At 41.8% G+C, this 17,805-nt stretch overlaps 1 protein-coding gene across 7 annotated transcripts in view; it reads left to right on the top strand.

The window, feature by feature from the left end:
* UTRN (utrophin) overlaps positions 1–17,805 on the top strand; it is a 1,071,426-nt gene that overhangs the window by 440,577 nt on the left and 613,044 nt on the right. For all 7 annotated transcript variants that reach the window (XM_073627744.1, XM_073627752.1, XM_073627745.1 and 4 more), the window contains 2 exons: positions 3,336–3,485; positions 13,820–13,904. In XM_073627744.1, the coding sequence (XP_073483845.1) occupies positions 3,336–3,485; positions 13,820–13,904 (235 nt within the window). The remainder of the gene's footprint in view (positions 1–3,335; positions 3,486–13,819; positions 13,905–17,805) is intronic.

Here is a 17,805-nt window from a genome sequence, read left to right as displayed (position 1 = left end):
GTGTGTTCTGGTCCGGTCACATGTTCCCGCAGCTTCATTTTCCCTGTGCCATCGAGCTGCAGCTGCAGGGGAGAGTACAAATATAACAACAGCATGAGAAGGCTGTTATATACCTTTTCATTGTCATTTCTTGTCATCTCTGGTTTATAATCTAAAATTCTGTCACTATCACATTACACATTTGTAATGTATTTTTCTATACAGTGGTTCTAAAGGCTCAACTTTTTTTACCTTCGTGTATTCTATGCATGAAGGTAAAAAAACCTTATGTGTGCAGCATCCCCCAGCCCACCCTAATACTTACCTGAGCTCAGACAAGTACTCCCATAGCAAGCGGCTTGTTATGGGGACAATCGGAGAAGATGAGGAGCCGAGATCTCTGGTGGGGGTCCCCAGAAGAGGAGGTTTGGGGCCACACTGCACAAAACTATTGCACATAGCAGGTAAGTATAACATGTTTAATATTTCCAACTGCTTTAAAGTAGAACTACAAGCACAACTTTTTTTTCATTTTGGATAGAGTAAAGGAAGGGTTAAAACCCCTGTACGGTTTATTTTTGTCATATGTGTCCTGTTGGGGAGATTTCCTTTCACTTCCTGACTCATAGCTAAAAACCAGAAATAAGAGGAAATCCCTACAAATGAATGGAACCTTTTGGGGATCACCAGATCACCAGAACTAGTATCCCCATTGGAAGATTCCCCCTCTATTACTTTTCTTGGGACAAGAAAAGGAAGACGAGGATAAATCTCCCTAGCTGGGGCACACACAGCGATAAAAACTGACAGGAGTTCCACTCTATTCAAAACTTAAAAAAAAAGTTTTGCCTTTAGTTATACTTTAACCTCTTCAGATCCGTGCTATTGCCAAATGATGGCAACAGCGCAGACCTACATTGCCAGGACGACGTCTATTGACGTCGTCCCGTGCATGAGCGGCCTGCGCGCCCCCTGCAGGGCGCGTGCGGCGTGCTCGGTGACCAGCGAGTCTATGATCGGTCCTGACCCCTTACCACATGATCAGCTGTCAGCCAATGACAGCTGATCATGTGATGTAAACAGAGCCGGTAATCGGCTATTTTTTCTCCTCGCGCTAACAGCGTGAGGAGGAAAAAAAAAGCCGATCACCGGCGGCCGTGAGAGGGACATCAGTCCCGATCATGGCGATCATCTGCCCTGCCAGTGACACCTGCAATAGGCAGCAGTGCCGCCTACCAGTGCCCACCAGCGTCACCCATCAGTGCCCACAGTGCCATCCATCAATGCCCACAGTGCCACCCATCAGTGCCCACAGTGCCACCCATCAGCGCCCACAGTGACACCCATCAGCGCCCACATCAGTGCCACAACAACAGTGCTGCACATCAGTGCCACCTATCAGTGCCCATCAGTGTCACCTACCAGTGCCCATAAGTGCCCATCAGTGCCGCCCATCACTGCCTATCAGTGCCACCCATCAGTGCCGCCCATCAGTGCCCCCCATCAGTGGTACCTATCAGTGCCCATCAGTGCCACCTATCCGTGCCACCCATCAGTGCCACCCATCAGCGCCCATCAGTGGCCATCAGTGCCGCCTTATCTGTGCCCATCAGTACCGCCTTATCTGTCCCCATCAGTGCTGCCTTAACTGTGCCTATCAGTGCCGCCTTAACTGTGCCTATCAATGCCGCCTTAACTGTGCCTATCCGTGCCCATCAGTGCAGCCTATCAGTGCCCACCAGTGCCGCCGCATCAGCGCATATCAATGAAGGAGAAAAATTACCTGTTTGCAAAATTTTATAACAAACTATGAAACATGATTTTTTTTTTTTTTCAAAATTTTCCATCTTTTTTTGTTTTTTTAGCAAAAAATAAAAATCCCAGCTGTGATTAAATACCACCAAAAGAAAGCTCTATTTGTGGGGGAAAAAAATGATTAAAATTTCATTTGGGTACAGTGTTGTATGACCGCGCAATTGTCATTCAAGCTGCGACAGCGCTGAAAGCTGAAAATTGGTCTGGGCAGGAGGGGGGTAAGTGCCCAGTAAGCAAGTGGTTAATTCTTCCAGAGATAAAATCACATTGCTGTAATAGAGATTATAATTTAACCAGATGCGGACTGCACCATGCACATTTACTGCGGCAGGACGGCCGCTCTGTGCAGAATCACGTACAGGTATGTGATTCTGCACTTGCGGGTCTGGGGCACACACGCGTGCCGCCAGTGACCCGCTCCCGCTGTGATTGGACACAGAGGAAGCCGATCAGCGGGTCCGTCCACCGGGACCCGCCAATCATTGGAGGCACAGGCAGAACACCATTCTGTAACAAGGGAAGGCAATGAGCTAAGCATAAACACGGATCTCTGCCTTCCCACAGTAAATGCACCCCCCACACAGTATACAAGCACTACCTAGGAACAAATTTAACCCTTTGATCACCCCTGATGTTAACCCCTTCCCTGCCAGTGTCATTAGTACAGCGACAGTGCATATTTTTTTAGCATTGATCACTGTATTGGTGTCACTGGTCCCCAAAATGTGTCAAAAGTTTCAGGTGTCTGATTTGTCCACCGAAATATCGCAGTCCTGCTATAAGTATCTGATCGCTGCCATTATTAGTAAAAAATAAAATAAAAATATTCCAAAAATATATCCCATAGTTTGTGTAGATTCTATAATTTTTGCGTAAACCCATCAATATATGCTTATTGGGATTTTTTTTACCAAAATATATGTAGTAGAATACATATTGGCCTAAATCGATGAAGAAATTTGATTTTTTTATCAAATACCACCAAAAGAAAGCTCAATTTGTGGGAAAAAAAGGACATACATTTTACTTGGGTACAGCGTTGCATGACCGCGCAATTGTCAGTTAAAATAACGCAGTGCCATATCTTAAAAAATTGCCTGGTCATTAAGGGGGTAAACCTGCCGGAACTGAAGTGGTTAAAGAGTTGAGCATAAATGCACCCAGAGCAGACAATGCAGTTGCTTAGTAGCTCGATGGCAAATGAAGCTCAATACAACTTGGTTGCAAGATGATTTCTTGATTCTGTATTGTAAGTTATTGTTATAGAATAGCACAAACATCAATAATAACACCGATTTAACATAGAAGTTGCAGATTCTGGGGTAGCTGTGATGATTTTGCTGTGGGGGTCCCATGCCTGCTTGTAAAAAATACCTTTCCAGTATAATTCCAAGTCTTTAAATGCAACTTATACAGTAAATGTGAAAGAATTAATAAATGTCTATTAAATTCCAATAGTCTATGAAACTGAAAAATGTTCTTGATTTTGAATTCAGATGTATGTGATCACTGGAAATAAAGCTCTCTTGTGCCCTCCTCAGGCGTTAAATAAAGATCTGGGAACCCAGAGTGAGAAAGTAGAGTGGCTGAATTGTTCCGCACCAGATATTTTGGCTTTGAAGTGCCTCAGTGCCCAGGACAGAGAGAAACTTTCTACTAAGCTACGAACCATAAACATCAGCTGGACTCAGGTATGGAAGCAGAGATCTAATTCCTATCAGTGATATGTCGACATTTTTTAAAAATGTGTGAACGTGTATTTATTTCTGTTAATATCAAACTAGGAATTAAAACATTGGCATCTGTTGGAAACCTAGTCACTTCTGCATTTGTCACTAGAACATGATATACTATACATACTGATACAAATTATATATATATATATATATATATATATATATATATATATATATATATATATATATATATATGTATATATATATATATGTATATACATTAGCATATTTCATAGTGTTGTAGAGTTTTCACATGTTTCCTAGGAATAGGTAGAGCAATCAGTTCAGCAGGTAGACAGACCACATAGGGTTTCCTGTCTAGGGGAGAGTCTTATTTACTTACTTGATATTCATACCATGCAGCAATTGTAATGCCTGAGTGAGCTACTGTTCTGTTATGCCCACTTGTCTATAGAAATGGATTATTTGTTGCACTGGAAAATGTAAGATAAAGTATTCTATATGTAATTTCTCTAGACACCGCCTAATGATTGCCTAAAGCAACATTAATTACCTGAAATAGATATAGTTATCAGTAGGTTTTTTTTTATTCTGCCCAAGTTACATTTGAAAGCATTTTCTGCTTGTAAAATAATTCTCCTTTTCCCAGTTATTTAATTATGTACCATTATTTTCCCCTCTGCACTTTAGTGTAAACTTCTGCCCCACGCACTTTTTTTCCCCAATTCTGGTAGCTATTGGGGATCTGTAAATACATGGGAGTCCTGTGTTGACCAATGAAATGACTGCTGTAATTCTGAAACTCAATTGTAACTGTCAGTCATATGAAAACAGTATAAGAGCTTGTGTAAATGGGCTTTGTTTTTCTGCATTTGATTTGGGTTTGAAGCACACTAAACACTCAAAATGTTCTTTTACTTTAACTGTGTGGAGGATGCATTTAATCTGCTTAGTTTTGCCTTGTCTTTGGATGCAGCAGGTCTTGTCCAGATCTATTTGCATTGCAAGGAATCAGGCCAAATGCAGCCGCATCCCCTTCTGTGGATTGTTTACCAAAACTAGAGCGTGCAAAATCTGATGCAGCTCTGAATAGAAACCAATCAGCTTCCAGGTTTTATTGTCAAAGTTTAATTGAACAAGCTGAAGTTAGAAGTTGATTAGCCACCATGCACAGCTGCACCAGATTCTGAGTGCTCCAGTTTTAGTAAATCTCCCGGTGTGTCTTGCACTTAAGTGCAGCTACATTCAAAAGAAAACACAGCATGCATGAGCAAAGCCCATCCACAAAAGCCCTAAATTAGCAAATGTAGCATGCCTTCAGCTGCATTCAGCTTGTATTTGAAATCAGTTTTGAGACATCTCTGAGATCATTCTAAATGTGTTTGGAGATACTTCTAACCTATTGTACATCTGACATCATTCAGACCTGCTTCTAATGCCGTGTACACACGGGCGAACTTTTCGATTGGACTGGTCCGTCTGACTTTCTGACAGACATTTGACGGACTTCCGACAGACTTTTTAACGAACGGACTTGCCTACACACGATCATACCAAAGTCCGACGGATTCGTACGTGATGACGTACAACCGGTCTAAAAGGAAGTTGATAGCCAGTAGCCAGTAACTGCCCTAGCGTCGGTTTTTGTCCGTCGGACTAGCATACAGACGAGCGGATTTTTCGACCGGACTCGAGTCCGTCGGAAAGATTTGAAGCATGTTTCAAATCTAAAGTCCGTCAGATTTTTGACTAGAAAAGTCCGCTGAAGGTCCGATGAAGCCCACACACGATCGGATTGTCCGCCGGACTCGGTCCTTTGGACCAGTCCGGTCAAAAGGTCCACTCGTGTGTAGGCGGCATAAGTCTATCTAGCTGTCAGTCTGTTTTTGGCTTTTCCTTGCATGGTACAGTGAGGAAAAAAAGTATTTGATCCCCTGCTGATTTTGTACATTTGCCCACTGACAAAGAAATGATAAGTCTAATATTAATTGTAGGATTACTTTAACATTGAGAGACAGAATAACAACAAAAAAAAAACAATAAGTGAAATAATTATTTGACCCCTTTGCAAAACATGACTTAGTACTTGGTGGCAAAACCCTTCTTGGCAATCACAGAGGTCAAACATTTCTTGTAGTTGACCACCAGGTTTGCACACATCTCAGGAGGGATTTTGTTCCACTCCTCTTTGCAGATCCTCTCCGAGTCATTAAGGTTTTGAGGCTGGCGTTTGGTAACTCGACCCTTCAGCTCCCTCCACATAGTTTCTATGGGATTAAGGTCTGGAGACTGGCTAGGCCACTCCAGAGACCTTAACCACTTAAGGACAGAGCCTCATTTTGAGATTTGGTGTTTACAAGTCAGTCGTTGCAATACTTTCTGTCACACCGTATTTGCTCAGCGCTCTTACAAGTGCACTTTTTTTTTAGAAAAAAGAGACACTTTTTTAAATTAAAAAATAAGACAACAGTAAAGATAGCCCAATTTTTTTATATTGTGAAAGATAATGTTATGCCTAGTAAATTGATACCCAAAATATCACACTTCAAAATTGCGCCCGCTCGTGGAATGGCGACAAACTTTTACCCTTAAAAATCTCCATAGGCGATGTTTAAAAAATATACAGGTTGCATGTTTTGCATTGCAAAGGAGGTCTAGTGCTAGAATTATTGCTCTTGCTCTAACGATCGCGGTGATACCTCACGTGTGTGGTTTGAACACCGTTTTCATATGCGGGAGCTACTCATATATGTGAGCTCGGCGGGACTTTTTAAAATTATTTATTTAACTTTTTTATTTTTTTATTTTTACGCAGTTCTTTTAACCACTTGACAACAGGGCACTTAAACCCCCCTCGTGACCAGACCAATTTTCAGCTTTCAGCACTCTCACACTTTGAATGACAATTACTCAGTCATGTAATACTGTACCCAAATGAATTTTTTGTCCTTTTTTTTCATACAAATAGAGCTTTCTTTTGGTGGTATTTGATCACCTCAAAAAGACTGAAAATTTTGAAAAAAAACACATTTTTCTTTGTTTCTGTGATAAAATTTTGCAAATTAGTAATTTTTCTTCATAAATTTTGGCCACAATATATAATGCTACATATCTTTGGTAAAAATAACCCAAATTAGTGGATATTATTTGGTCTTTGTGAAAGTTATAGAGTCTACAAGTTATGGTGCAAATCATAAAAAATTGATCACACCTGATGTACTGACGGCCTATCTCATTTCTTGCGACCCGAACAAGTCAGGAAAGTACAAATACCCCCAAAATAACCCCTTTTTTGAAAGTAGACATTCCAAGGTATTTAGTAAGATGCATGGTGAGCTTTTTGATGTTGTCATTTTTTCCCACAATTCTTTGCAAAATGAAGATTTTTTTTTTTCCCCACAAAATTGTCATTGTAATAGGTTATTTCTCTCACATGGCATGTGTATACCACAAATAACGCCCCAAAATACATTCTGCTACTCCTCCCGAGTATTACGATACCACATATGTGGGACTTTTTCACAGCCTGGCCACATAGAGAGGCCCAACATGCAGGGAGCACCATCACGTGTTCTAGGAGCATAAATTACTCATCTAATTTGTTGACTACCTATTACACTTTTGAAGGCCCTGGAGAACCAGGACAGTGACATGTGACACTGAGGTGGCACTGATGACAAATGGCACTGATACGTGGCAGTGATGTGACACTGATGACAGATGGCACTGATACGTGGCACTGACACTGATGTGGCACTGATGACAGATGGCACTGATGACAGATGGCACTAATACGTGGCACTGATGACAGATGGCACTAATACGTGGCACTGACAGATGGCACTAATACGTGGCACTGATGACACGTGACACTGATGACAGATGGCACTAATATGTGGCACTGATGACACGTGGCGCTGATGACAGATGGCACTGATGACAGATGGCACTAATACGTGGCACTGATGACACGTGGCACTGATGAAAGATGGCACTAATACGTGGCACTGATGACAGATGGCACTAATACGTGGCACTGATGACAGATGGCACTAATACGTGGCACTGATGACAGATGACACTGATACGTGGCACTGATGACAGATGGCACTGATACGTGGCACTGATGACACGTGACACTGATGACAAATGGCACGTGACACTGACAGGTGGCACTGATGACAGATGGCACTATGTGGCACTGATGACAGATGGCACTTATATGTGGTACTGGGGACAGATGGCAGTGGGGCAGATGGCACTGGGGACAGATGGCAGGGACATGACAGCAGGGACAGATGGCAGGGACAGATGGCAGGACAGATGGCAGGACAGATGGCAGGGACAAATGGCAGGGACCGATGGCAGTGGGGACACTTTTTTTTAGTTTTTTTTTCTTTTCACTTACTGCCGCAGCCGTTCGCTCTCCCTCCTCACACGCTGTCTCTGTGTGAGGAGGAAGAGCCGGCGATAGAGATGATCTCATATGTTTACATATGAGACCGTCTCTCATTGGCACAGCCGATCATGCTGAAAACGGCCGCTATGATTGGCCGTTTTCAGCGATCTGTGACCGGCTGTGTCCAAGGGACACGGCCAGCACAAAACTTCCCCGATGCGCGCCCGCGGGAGCGCGCAATGCGGAAGTAAACAGGAGGACGTCCAGGGACGCCCTCCCGGCAATTGAAGTCCGCACTGTAGCCGTCTTTCGGCTATAGCGCGGACGCCTAGTGGTTAAACTTTTATTCCTATTACAAGGAATGTAAACATCCCTTGTAATAGAAAAAAAGCATGAGAGGACCTCTTAGATATGAGATCTGGGGTCAAAATGACCTCAGATCTCATATTTACACTAAAATGCAATAAAAAAAAAAAGTCCCTTTTAAGAACTATGAGCGGAAGTGACATTATGACGTTGCTTCCGCCCTGCAATGGTATGGAGCCGAGCGGGGGCCATCTTCCCCTCAGTCAGGTCCTTACCACAGACCGAGAAGGATGCAATCGCCTCCGCCGCTACCGACGGCTGCGGTAAGCGGCAAAAGGCACCGAAGCGCCGCTGGAGGGGGGCCCTCTCTCGCCACCTATAAAAGTGATCTTGCGGTGAATCCGCCGCAGAGACCACTTTTATCTGAAAGCCGACCGTCGCTGAAGAAGAGGATACCGGGGTATCCTGCTGCCTTAACAGCGATTCCTCTTCAAACAGCCGACAAATAACGACGGCGGGCGGTCAGCAAGTGGTTAACCTCCCTTGCAGTATGATTATGTCTGATTTTTGATGCTGAAAACAGTACATTGTTTTGCATGGAAATTTGGCATTTTATATTGTAGGCCTGTAATTCTTAGGAATAACTCACTTAAATCTGTCCAAACAAGAGTCTAGTAGACATTCCGGGTATGATAAAGTTTGAAACACAAAATCATAAATTATAATGTAATAAATAACTATAAATAATTATAACAAATACTAATATAATAATAATACAATTTATTCAATAATGTAATCCAATCAAAAACATTGAAATTTGCTCAGTTACATAATTGTCGTTGTCGTTACTTTCAGTATTTGATGACGAATTTCCCCACGAATCACTATAGCTCAATCCTACAAGTGATTCTAATTTACGATTGCTGTTTTCTAGCTGGTTGAAAACCGCTTTTGATGCAAAGGGACACGTTTTGGTTGCATTGGACAATCTCAAGTTTCCAGGCAGAAAGAACAGTATATAAAATATAAAAGTACAGGCAGGGCAATGGACAAAGCATTAGGGACAAACGGGAGGTGAAATTATTTGATACATTAATGTAACCTGTAAGATTACAGTGTATTGTATGTGTTATGCTTTTTGCTCTTTTTGAATTTGGCACCGGGCTCCATCCCTGTGCGTCGTGACACTCGCAGGCAACGGAGCCAGGCACAGTGATCGAGCAGAGGACACAGCCCGCAAACACACCAGGGAGACATCGTAGGATCCTGGGGACAAGATAAGTAACTTTGCTTGGATCCTGCAATTGCAATCCCGAGTGTGGCTCGGGGGTTACTGCTTTTGGTAATGAAAATTCACCCTGAGACACACTCGGGATTACCGCTAGGGAGGTTAATATGCTTCTTCTTGAGCCACTCCTTTGTTGCTTTGGCCGTGTGTTTTGGGTCATTGTCATGCTGGAATATCAATCCATGACCCATTTCCAATGCCCTGGCTGAGGGGAGGAGGTTCTCACCCAACATTTGACGGTACATGGCCCCGTCCATCATCCCTTTTGATGGAGTTGAAGTTGAAGTTGTCCTGTCCCCTTAGCGGAAAAACACCCCCAAAGCTTAATGTTTCCACCTCCATGTTTGACGGTGGGGATGGTGTTCTTGGGGTCATAGGCAGCATTCCTCCTCCTCCAAACACAGCGAGTTGAGTTGATGCCAAAGAGCTTGATTTTGGTCTCATCTGACCACAGCACTTTCACCCAGTTCTCCTCTGAATCATTCAGATGTTCAGTAGCAACCTTCAGACGGGCCTGTACATGTGCTTTTTTTGAACAGGGGGACCTTGTGAGTGCTGCAGGATTTCAGTCCTTCATGGCGTAGTGTGTTGCCAGTTGTTTTCTTGGTGACTATGGTCCCAGCTGCCTTGAGATCATTGACAAGATTCTCCCATGTAGTTGTGGGCTGAATCCTCACCATTCTCATGATCATTAAAACTCCATGAGGTGAGATATTGCATGAAGCCCCAAACTGTGGGAGATTGACAGTTATTTTGTGTTTCTTCGCACCAACTGTTGTCACCCTCTCACCAAGCTGCCTGTCGATGGTCTTGTAGCCCATTCCAGCCTTGTGTAGGTCTACAATCTTGTCCCTGACATCCTTGCACAGCTGCTTGATCTTGGCCATGGTGGAGAAATTGGAATCTGATTGCTTCTGTGGACAGCTGTCTTTTATACAGGTAACAAGCTGAGAGTAGAAGCACTCCCTTTAAGAGAGTGCTCCTACTCTCAGCTCGTTACCTGTATAGAAGACACCTGGGAGACAGAAATCTTGCTGATTGATAGAGGATGAAATACTTATTTCACTTATTAAAATGCAAATAAATTTCTAACTTTTTTGAAATGCGTTTTTCTGGATTTTTTTGTTGTTATTCTGTCTCTCATTGTTAAAATAAACCTACCATTAAAATTATAGACTGCTCATTTCTTTGTCAGTGGGCAAATGTACAAAATCAGCAGGGAATCAAATACTTTTTTCCCTCACTGTATGGAGAGAAAAGCAGCACCCCAAACAAATGTCTTTCAGACATTTGACTCAAACTAATGCCTGTGTACCCAATGCTTTAGGCTCCATGCACACTGGGCTTAAAAAAATGGCAGTTCCCTTGGCAGAAAAAAATACTCATATAGAGCATTTTTGTACAGAGTTTAGCTCCAATCAGAAACACAAACCAGAGGGGTTTTTTGCTGCCTCTAAACGCTGAGCCCAAAATATGCCTGTAATCATCCTAATGTGCATGGACATATAGGATAGCATTGAGCTGCTTCTACAGGCAAAACACAAAACTCCTGTAGAAGCATCAATTTTTAAGCCAGTGTGCATGGAGCCTAAATACATAAACTTTAAAAGAGAAACATTGTACACAGGGAGGTGTTCTTTAGTAAGCTTTCTCACACTCAGGAATGGAGGACAAGGCACTTATAATATGCCTATAATGATGATTGTGTTTTAGTTGTTATTACTAACATAATGTCAAAAAGCCTCAACTTCTTTGTGTAGCCCTTGAATAAAGCATTTGTAAATTCAAATGTGCAGTAAGGCAAGTAAGTAATGGCTTGATCTCATGTGTGGCAGCCCTTGTTGTCCCTCTGAAAAGTGATTAATGGTAGATTATTTTTCAGAGGGTTTTTGACAGGCAGTGAGGAGGCAATATTTTTCTATGTCACTTCCTGTTTTAACCCTGAAAATGCTGACCAACCGCACCACAACCACAATGTTGCAGGGCAGCCCCATAAACTTAAATGGGTCATGTTCGGCAGCAATACCACCTTAGGGTTAGGGTTAGAATGAGACATGTGGTTTTCTTTTTTCTGCACCATATGTACAGCCTTGAACGACTGCTTGTTCTTGATTAAGTGGATGGTTGCAGAACGGGGAAAAAGTGTGGCTCAACCACCTGCTTTTTACTTCACCCTGGCAGCACACCTGAACTAGCCTTCAGACTTTTCAGCCATGTTTTTACTTTTATAGAAACTCTCCACCATTTACCTTTGCATGGCAAATAGCTGCTTAGGTGCCACTGTATAAATTATTTTAAATGCTGACAGGCATACAAATTACAAATTGTTCAACAAATATACAGTTCTCTGTCTATCTTCAGTGGTATTGGAGATTCATTTCCTCATACTTGTCCAACTTATAATCGTAACAACTTCAAAGTAGTTCATGCACTACTTTAGTTCGACCTTCATGCAACTGGAGGGCCATAAACTTCAATGTTAACCCTCTAAAGTTGCATCAAAGTCGTACCTGAATGTTTTACATGCAGCAGTGGGTCCGACTTTGTAGAGGGACAACAAGTCACATCCAAGTCACACCCATCCAAATTTGCACCAAAGCTGCACTCCAAAGTTGAACTGAATAAGAAGAATGAATATATAGATATATCTATATATCTAGATATATAGATATATATATATCTATCTATATAGTAAATAATAAATGCACATGTACTGTACATTGAGTACTGGTAGAAATATGCTCCATTCAGAAATTGTGTGGTGGCCTAATCATTAGGCCAGTAAATCGCTAATACCTGTCAGTCTTAATAGTGATTATGTTAGGGGAAATATACTCTGTTATAACAAATGTTTGCTAAATTCTGTCATAATTCCATATTTAATTCCATATTTATTTGTTTTCCAGCAAAGCATGTTTATATTCTGTTTAGTTACATACATATTTTCTAATACTATTTAACATGGATCATTTTTTACAGAAACAATGGTTTGGATACAGATTGAAATCTAGCCTAATATACTCTTTGTCAAGATAACGAAGCCCACAGCAACCAGTTAGTGCTCATGCTCCCAGTGCAATGCATCTGCATGTAAGAATGTACAGAACTTGTAAATAGTCTTCCCCAGGACTCACAGCTGCAGCGTACAGCCACCTATAGAAAGCAAATGCAGGATGCAGGTATACATTGATATTTGCATAAACACAAGCATGGTCATGCAACTCTGGACACAGGATGTCTGTGTGCAGGGTTGTACATCTGTATTTGTGTTTGTAAAAGTACCAGTGAAAACCTGCACACAGCCGCATCCTGTAATTGCTTTCTATGGTGGCTGTATGCAGGGGCTGTGACTCTTGGCAAAGATATTTCACAGGTTCTGTATGCCCTTGCATTGTTTGGTCCCCATGCTGCTGTGTGCATGGGCCCTTAATCTTTCAGTAAACTAAAATCCATTGAACTTTCATAGTGTACTAAACTTTGGGGGAGATTTACTGAAACTGGAGCAGACGGACTCTGGTGCAGCTGTGCATAGTAACCAACCAGCTTCTAACTTCAGCTTGTTCAATTAGGGTCGGTTCACACTGGGACGACTTGGGATCCGACTTGTACGCCCTCAAGTCGCCCCAAGTCGCCCCAGAAAGAGATTCACATTTAAGTGAATGGGAGCGTCTGAATAGACACTACTGAAGTCGCTCCGACTTCAGAGCGTACTCCCTGTACTACTTGGATCCGACTTGGTAGGCGACCTGTACCATAGAAATCAATGGAAGTCACCTCCAAGTCGGATCTCTCTCTCAAAGTCAAGCAACTTTGCAGGGAAAACCCCTCCCTCCCAGAGAGCTGATTGTCCTGTGATTGGCCACAGCAGAAGTCGCCTGTCCTGGAGGCGACTTGAAGTCGCGTTTTAATTTGCTAAAGTCGCGCTGAAGTCGCGCCGAAGTCGCGTTGAAGTCGCCGTGCAAAGTCGCGTTAAAGTCGTGTTGCCCCTGTGTGAATCGAGCCTTAGGCTTTTGGCAATAAAATGAGAAGCTGATTGGCTACTATGCAAAGCTGAAACAAATTCTGTGTGACCCGTTTTAGTAAATCTTCCCCTTTGTTTTACAAAATTAGTTTTACAGTACTGGTAATACAGTTTTTGTTGGTGTGTTTAGATGATGTTTACACATGACGCCCATAACCAGTACATTATTTTTACTGTTCATGCTGGATAAGCTATTTAAAAGGACTCGGATACCTGGAGGTTGTGAAGCACAGACTAGATTAAATGCATTATTTGAATTTACATTTATCTAGGAGATATTTAATTTTGTTAATTTCTTTTTTGCATTGTTTCAGTTGTCCAGAGAAGTGCCTGAAAATATAAATGACCTGGAAAGAGGTTTATATTATCCCACCTATACCACTCAGCCATTATTACCCAGTAAGCACAACCTATTCTTTGTACTTTCTTTGTAAACAATATGCTTCATTTCTTTATTCCTGAAGAAAGTTTTATCCTGTGCAAAAGGTCCCAAGGGGCTAGTAAATTTCACAAACAAATGACTAAAGTGACACTTTCACCTTTTCAATGCAGGGCAAAGTTACAGTGTCTCTGACAGGGCAGGTAAGTTACATTATCTGTCCTCCCTCGCAGCTGCTGCTACCCTGGTCATATGAAATTGCTCAGGTCTAGTAATTAGTAAAGGTAAATAATATCTGCGCTAGGTCACCAGTGTATATGAACAAACAGCCACTTTGCAATGGTGATACCAGTCAATCAAATAATATAAACAAAAAGCAGCACTAATAGAAAATTAATTGACATTATGTAATATATAATCAAAAACACCAATTCCAAAGAACCATATGTGAAAAAGTATGTTTAAACTAGCTATCATGAAAAATAAAAGAAGTGTGTTCTTAAACAAAGTGTATCCAAAAATCATAACACAATCCTTTCAAATACTTCCTCCAAGAAAGAATCCAATCCATAAAGTGTGAATAGGAGGCCCCCTAAGTCTATTTGTGCAGTACGCTCCACCAGTAACAAGGGAGAATCCACCTACAGCAAAAGGGGACTCTTACCAGATCTGATGGACCATCACATTATAAATGGTCGTAATATGCTCGTTATATCAAGGTCAGAGGAAATTCCACAACAGCATGCAAATGACTCAAACACCGATGTTCTGCTTTTATTAATTAATATCCGTATCATTAAAATACTGTTCTTAAAAATATAAAAAACTGATAAATACTTACCTATAAAAATCATGCAGCAGGCTGATAGCTCGGGCTTGAAAAAACACTGAATTGGACCAGCAGACAGCACGGACCGGCGCCAGTATGTGATGATGTCAAAGGCAAGCTAGCGTGCTGTTTGCTGGTCCGATTCAGCATCTTTTCAAGCCCAAGCTATCTGTCTGCTACATGATTCTCTCTAAATTAATGATCTGAGCTTCCAATTTGAGGGATATATATGAGAGAGAGAGAAAGGAAATAAAATGATATGTACTCCAAAATTGTTCCAAAATGCTCTTGTAACTCCATGTGCGAATAGTACAAATCGCATTTGAACAGGAAAAACGGTGTTTGGAAGGACTATGTTGTTTGTCAAGCTGAATGTGACAGAAACCGGTGCAATCCTTCAAGGTAAACCCATTCCCCCAACAACTACAGATGTATCCCAGCAATCAGTATATGCAAATTATACACATGATTCCATACATTGTTGTTCCAACTCAGACTGACAAATCCTAACACTAAGCCACGGTTCACACTATGAATGGCACAGGATGGAGCTGCATATTCCTGTGCGAGTGACATATGATTCAGTGCGGTGCGATTTGAGCCCATTCATTTTGAAGGGGCTAAAATTGCACTGCAACTCACCAAAATTAGTGCATGCACTACTTTTGGAAACGCACTGCAACTGGACCAAAATTACCATGCAATCCGGTGCAAGCAAACACATTATGTTTGTGACCTGCTTTTGAAATGTTAACTTAACATTGACACCTGCTTCAGTGCATTTTGAACAGGGTGCAGGAAACACGCACCCTGTTTGGGTTTCCCACACCCTGTTCTAGTGCAGGGATCCTCAAACTACGGCCCTCCAGCTGTTGCAGAACTACACATCCCATGAGGCATTGTAAAACTCTGACATTCACAGACATAGCTAGGCATGATGGAAATTCTGGTTCTTGAACAACTGGAGGGTCATAGTTTGAAGACCCTTGTTCTAGTGTGAACCTAGCCTAAATCCGCCCAAGGCAGTGGAATAGATGACAGCTCAATTATCTAAAAGTAGAAATAAAATTTTACAATAACTAGCTAAATAATATACAATGTAACAAAACTTATAAAAACAAATACAGACCATAGTCATTATTCAAACCACTAGGTTGTAATGTACCCAGCCTGCTGATCCACCAAAGTTCCTGCTTCTTGAGTATCACTATCTTGTCACCACCTCGCCTGTTTTTTTGAAACCTCTTCAAATATGATCCAACAGATCAGATTCTTTATGATCAAACCTATTCCAGTGTCTTGCTTCTGGAAGTCCTGGCTGCTTATTCCTAATGGAAAAACCTGTGTTGGGCTAAGTAGTCCTTCATTTTTTGTGTAGCTTTGCCCATATATAATAAGTTGCATGGACATATTAAAGAGGAGTTCCAGCCTGGGGAAAAATATAAAAGGCAGCAGCTACATATACTGTAGCTGCTGACTTTTAATATAAGGACACTTACCTGTCCAGGCAGCCTGCGATGTTGGTACCCCAAGCTGATCTGTCCATCGGCTCCGGGTGCAGGCACCGACATCTTCACTAAGGGAAACAGGAATTAAAGCCTTGCGGCTTTACAGCCTGTTTCCTACTGCTCATGCGTGAGTCACGCTGCGCTTTCTGAATCTTTCTGAATGGACCTGCTGTCTTCTGTGTATCTCCCAGAAGGCAGCAGGGGGGGGAGAGGAGGGGTGTTTGGTAGATCGCCGCACAACGATGCAGCGATCGTACACAGAAGTGGGAGCAGATACCTGGTTTGGACAGGTATCCACTCCCCCCCCAAAAGTGCCAAATGTGGTAGCGGGGGGGGGTTCAAACAAGCAGAGCTTCCCCTTTTTGCGTGGCTCTCCACTTTAAAACATTACATATGTAGATTCACAGGTGAAATGCCCTCTGATTTTAAACGTCTGTCCATTGCCTGGATGATTGTGTCACCCTTACTCATTAAATTACATTGGGTACAATTTAAACATCTGGAACCCAAAATTGTTCTCTGTACTTTTTTTGTATTTTTCTGAAAGTCTGCTCTCACTAATATGTCCCGAAAAATTGGGTTTCTATGAAAAGCCCGCATTGGAAGAGTCTGAAATTTACTTATCTTGGGAAATGCTCCATTTAAAATCTGCCAATGTTTTTTTGATTTTAAACATGTCATCACTATAAGCATGACACTGCATACAAAAAGGCATGCGTTTTATTATTCTCTTCTCCTGTAATTTGGACATATCGTTACGTCTTTGTAATTTAGCCATTTCACTGTTGAATATATCATTTTGTTAACCCCAATCTCTAAACATTTCTTCTAGCAGGACTTCCTGCTGTGTCTAATCACTCACAATCCTAGTTACCCTATAGAGCTGACTACGTATAATCAACCTAAATGTATGGGGAGGATGGAAACTGTCAAATGCTAATAGTTGATTTCTGAAATCAACTATTAGCATTTGACAGTTTCCATATAATTAACAGTGAAATTACTAAATTACTAAGATCTAATGCTACGGACAAATTACAGGAGAAGATGAGAAAAAAAATGCACACAAACATTAAAAACCTTTGGCAGATTTTAACTAGAGCATACCCGGAGATAAGTGAGTTTCAGACTGTTGCACTGCCGGCTTTTCATGGAAACTGGAGTCTTCGGGAGATGTTGGTGAGAGCAGACTCATACAAATACAAAAGTAGTACAGAGAACAATTTTTGGTTCAAGAAGATGAATGGGGTTTTCTTGATGGATTGCACTTGTTCCTGCCACATTCAGCTTGACAAAGAATGTGGTTGCTCCAATTGTGGCCTTACTGTTAAAATGTGATTTGTACTTTTGCCAGCATTTTGGAACAGTTTTGGACTACACATCTTTTTTTTTCTCTATATGGGAGCAGTGTAGTTTCCCAACAAGTGTAACTCATCCTCCATGAATGAATATACTGTGTGTATGTGTAATAATACACTATATTAACAAAAGTATTGGGACACGTGCCTTTACACGCACATGAACTTTAATGGCATCCCAGTCTTAGTCCGTAGGGTTCAATATTGAGTTGGCCCACCCTTTGCA

The sequence above is a fragment of the Aquarana catesbeiana genome, linkage group LG04 (assembly GCF_042186555.1).
Source record: "Aquarana catesbeiana isolate 2022-GZ linkage group LG04, ASM4218655v1, whole genome shotgun sequence".
NCBI lineage: Eukaryota > Metazoa > Chordata > Amphibia > Anura > Ranidae > Aquarana > Aquarana catesbeiana.
Note: the sequence above shows the minus strand (reverse complement) of the source record. Positions and strands in the feature narration are given on the sequence as shown.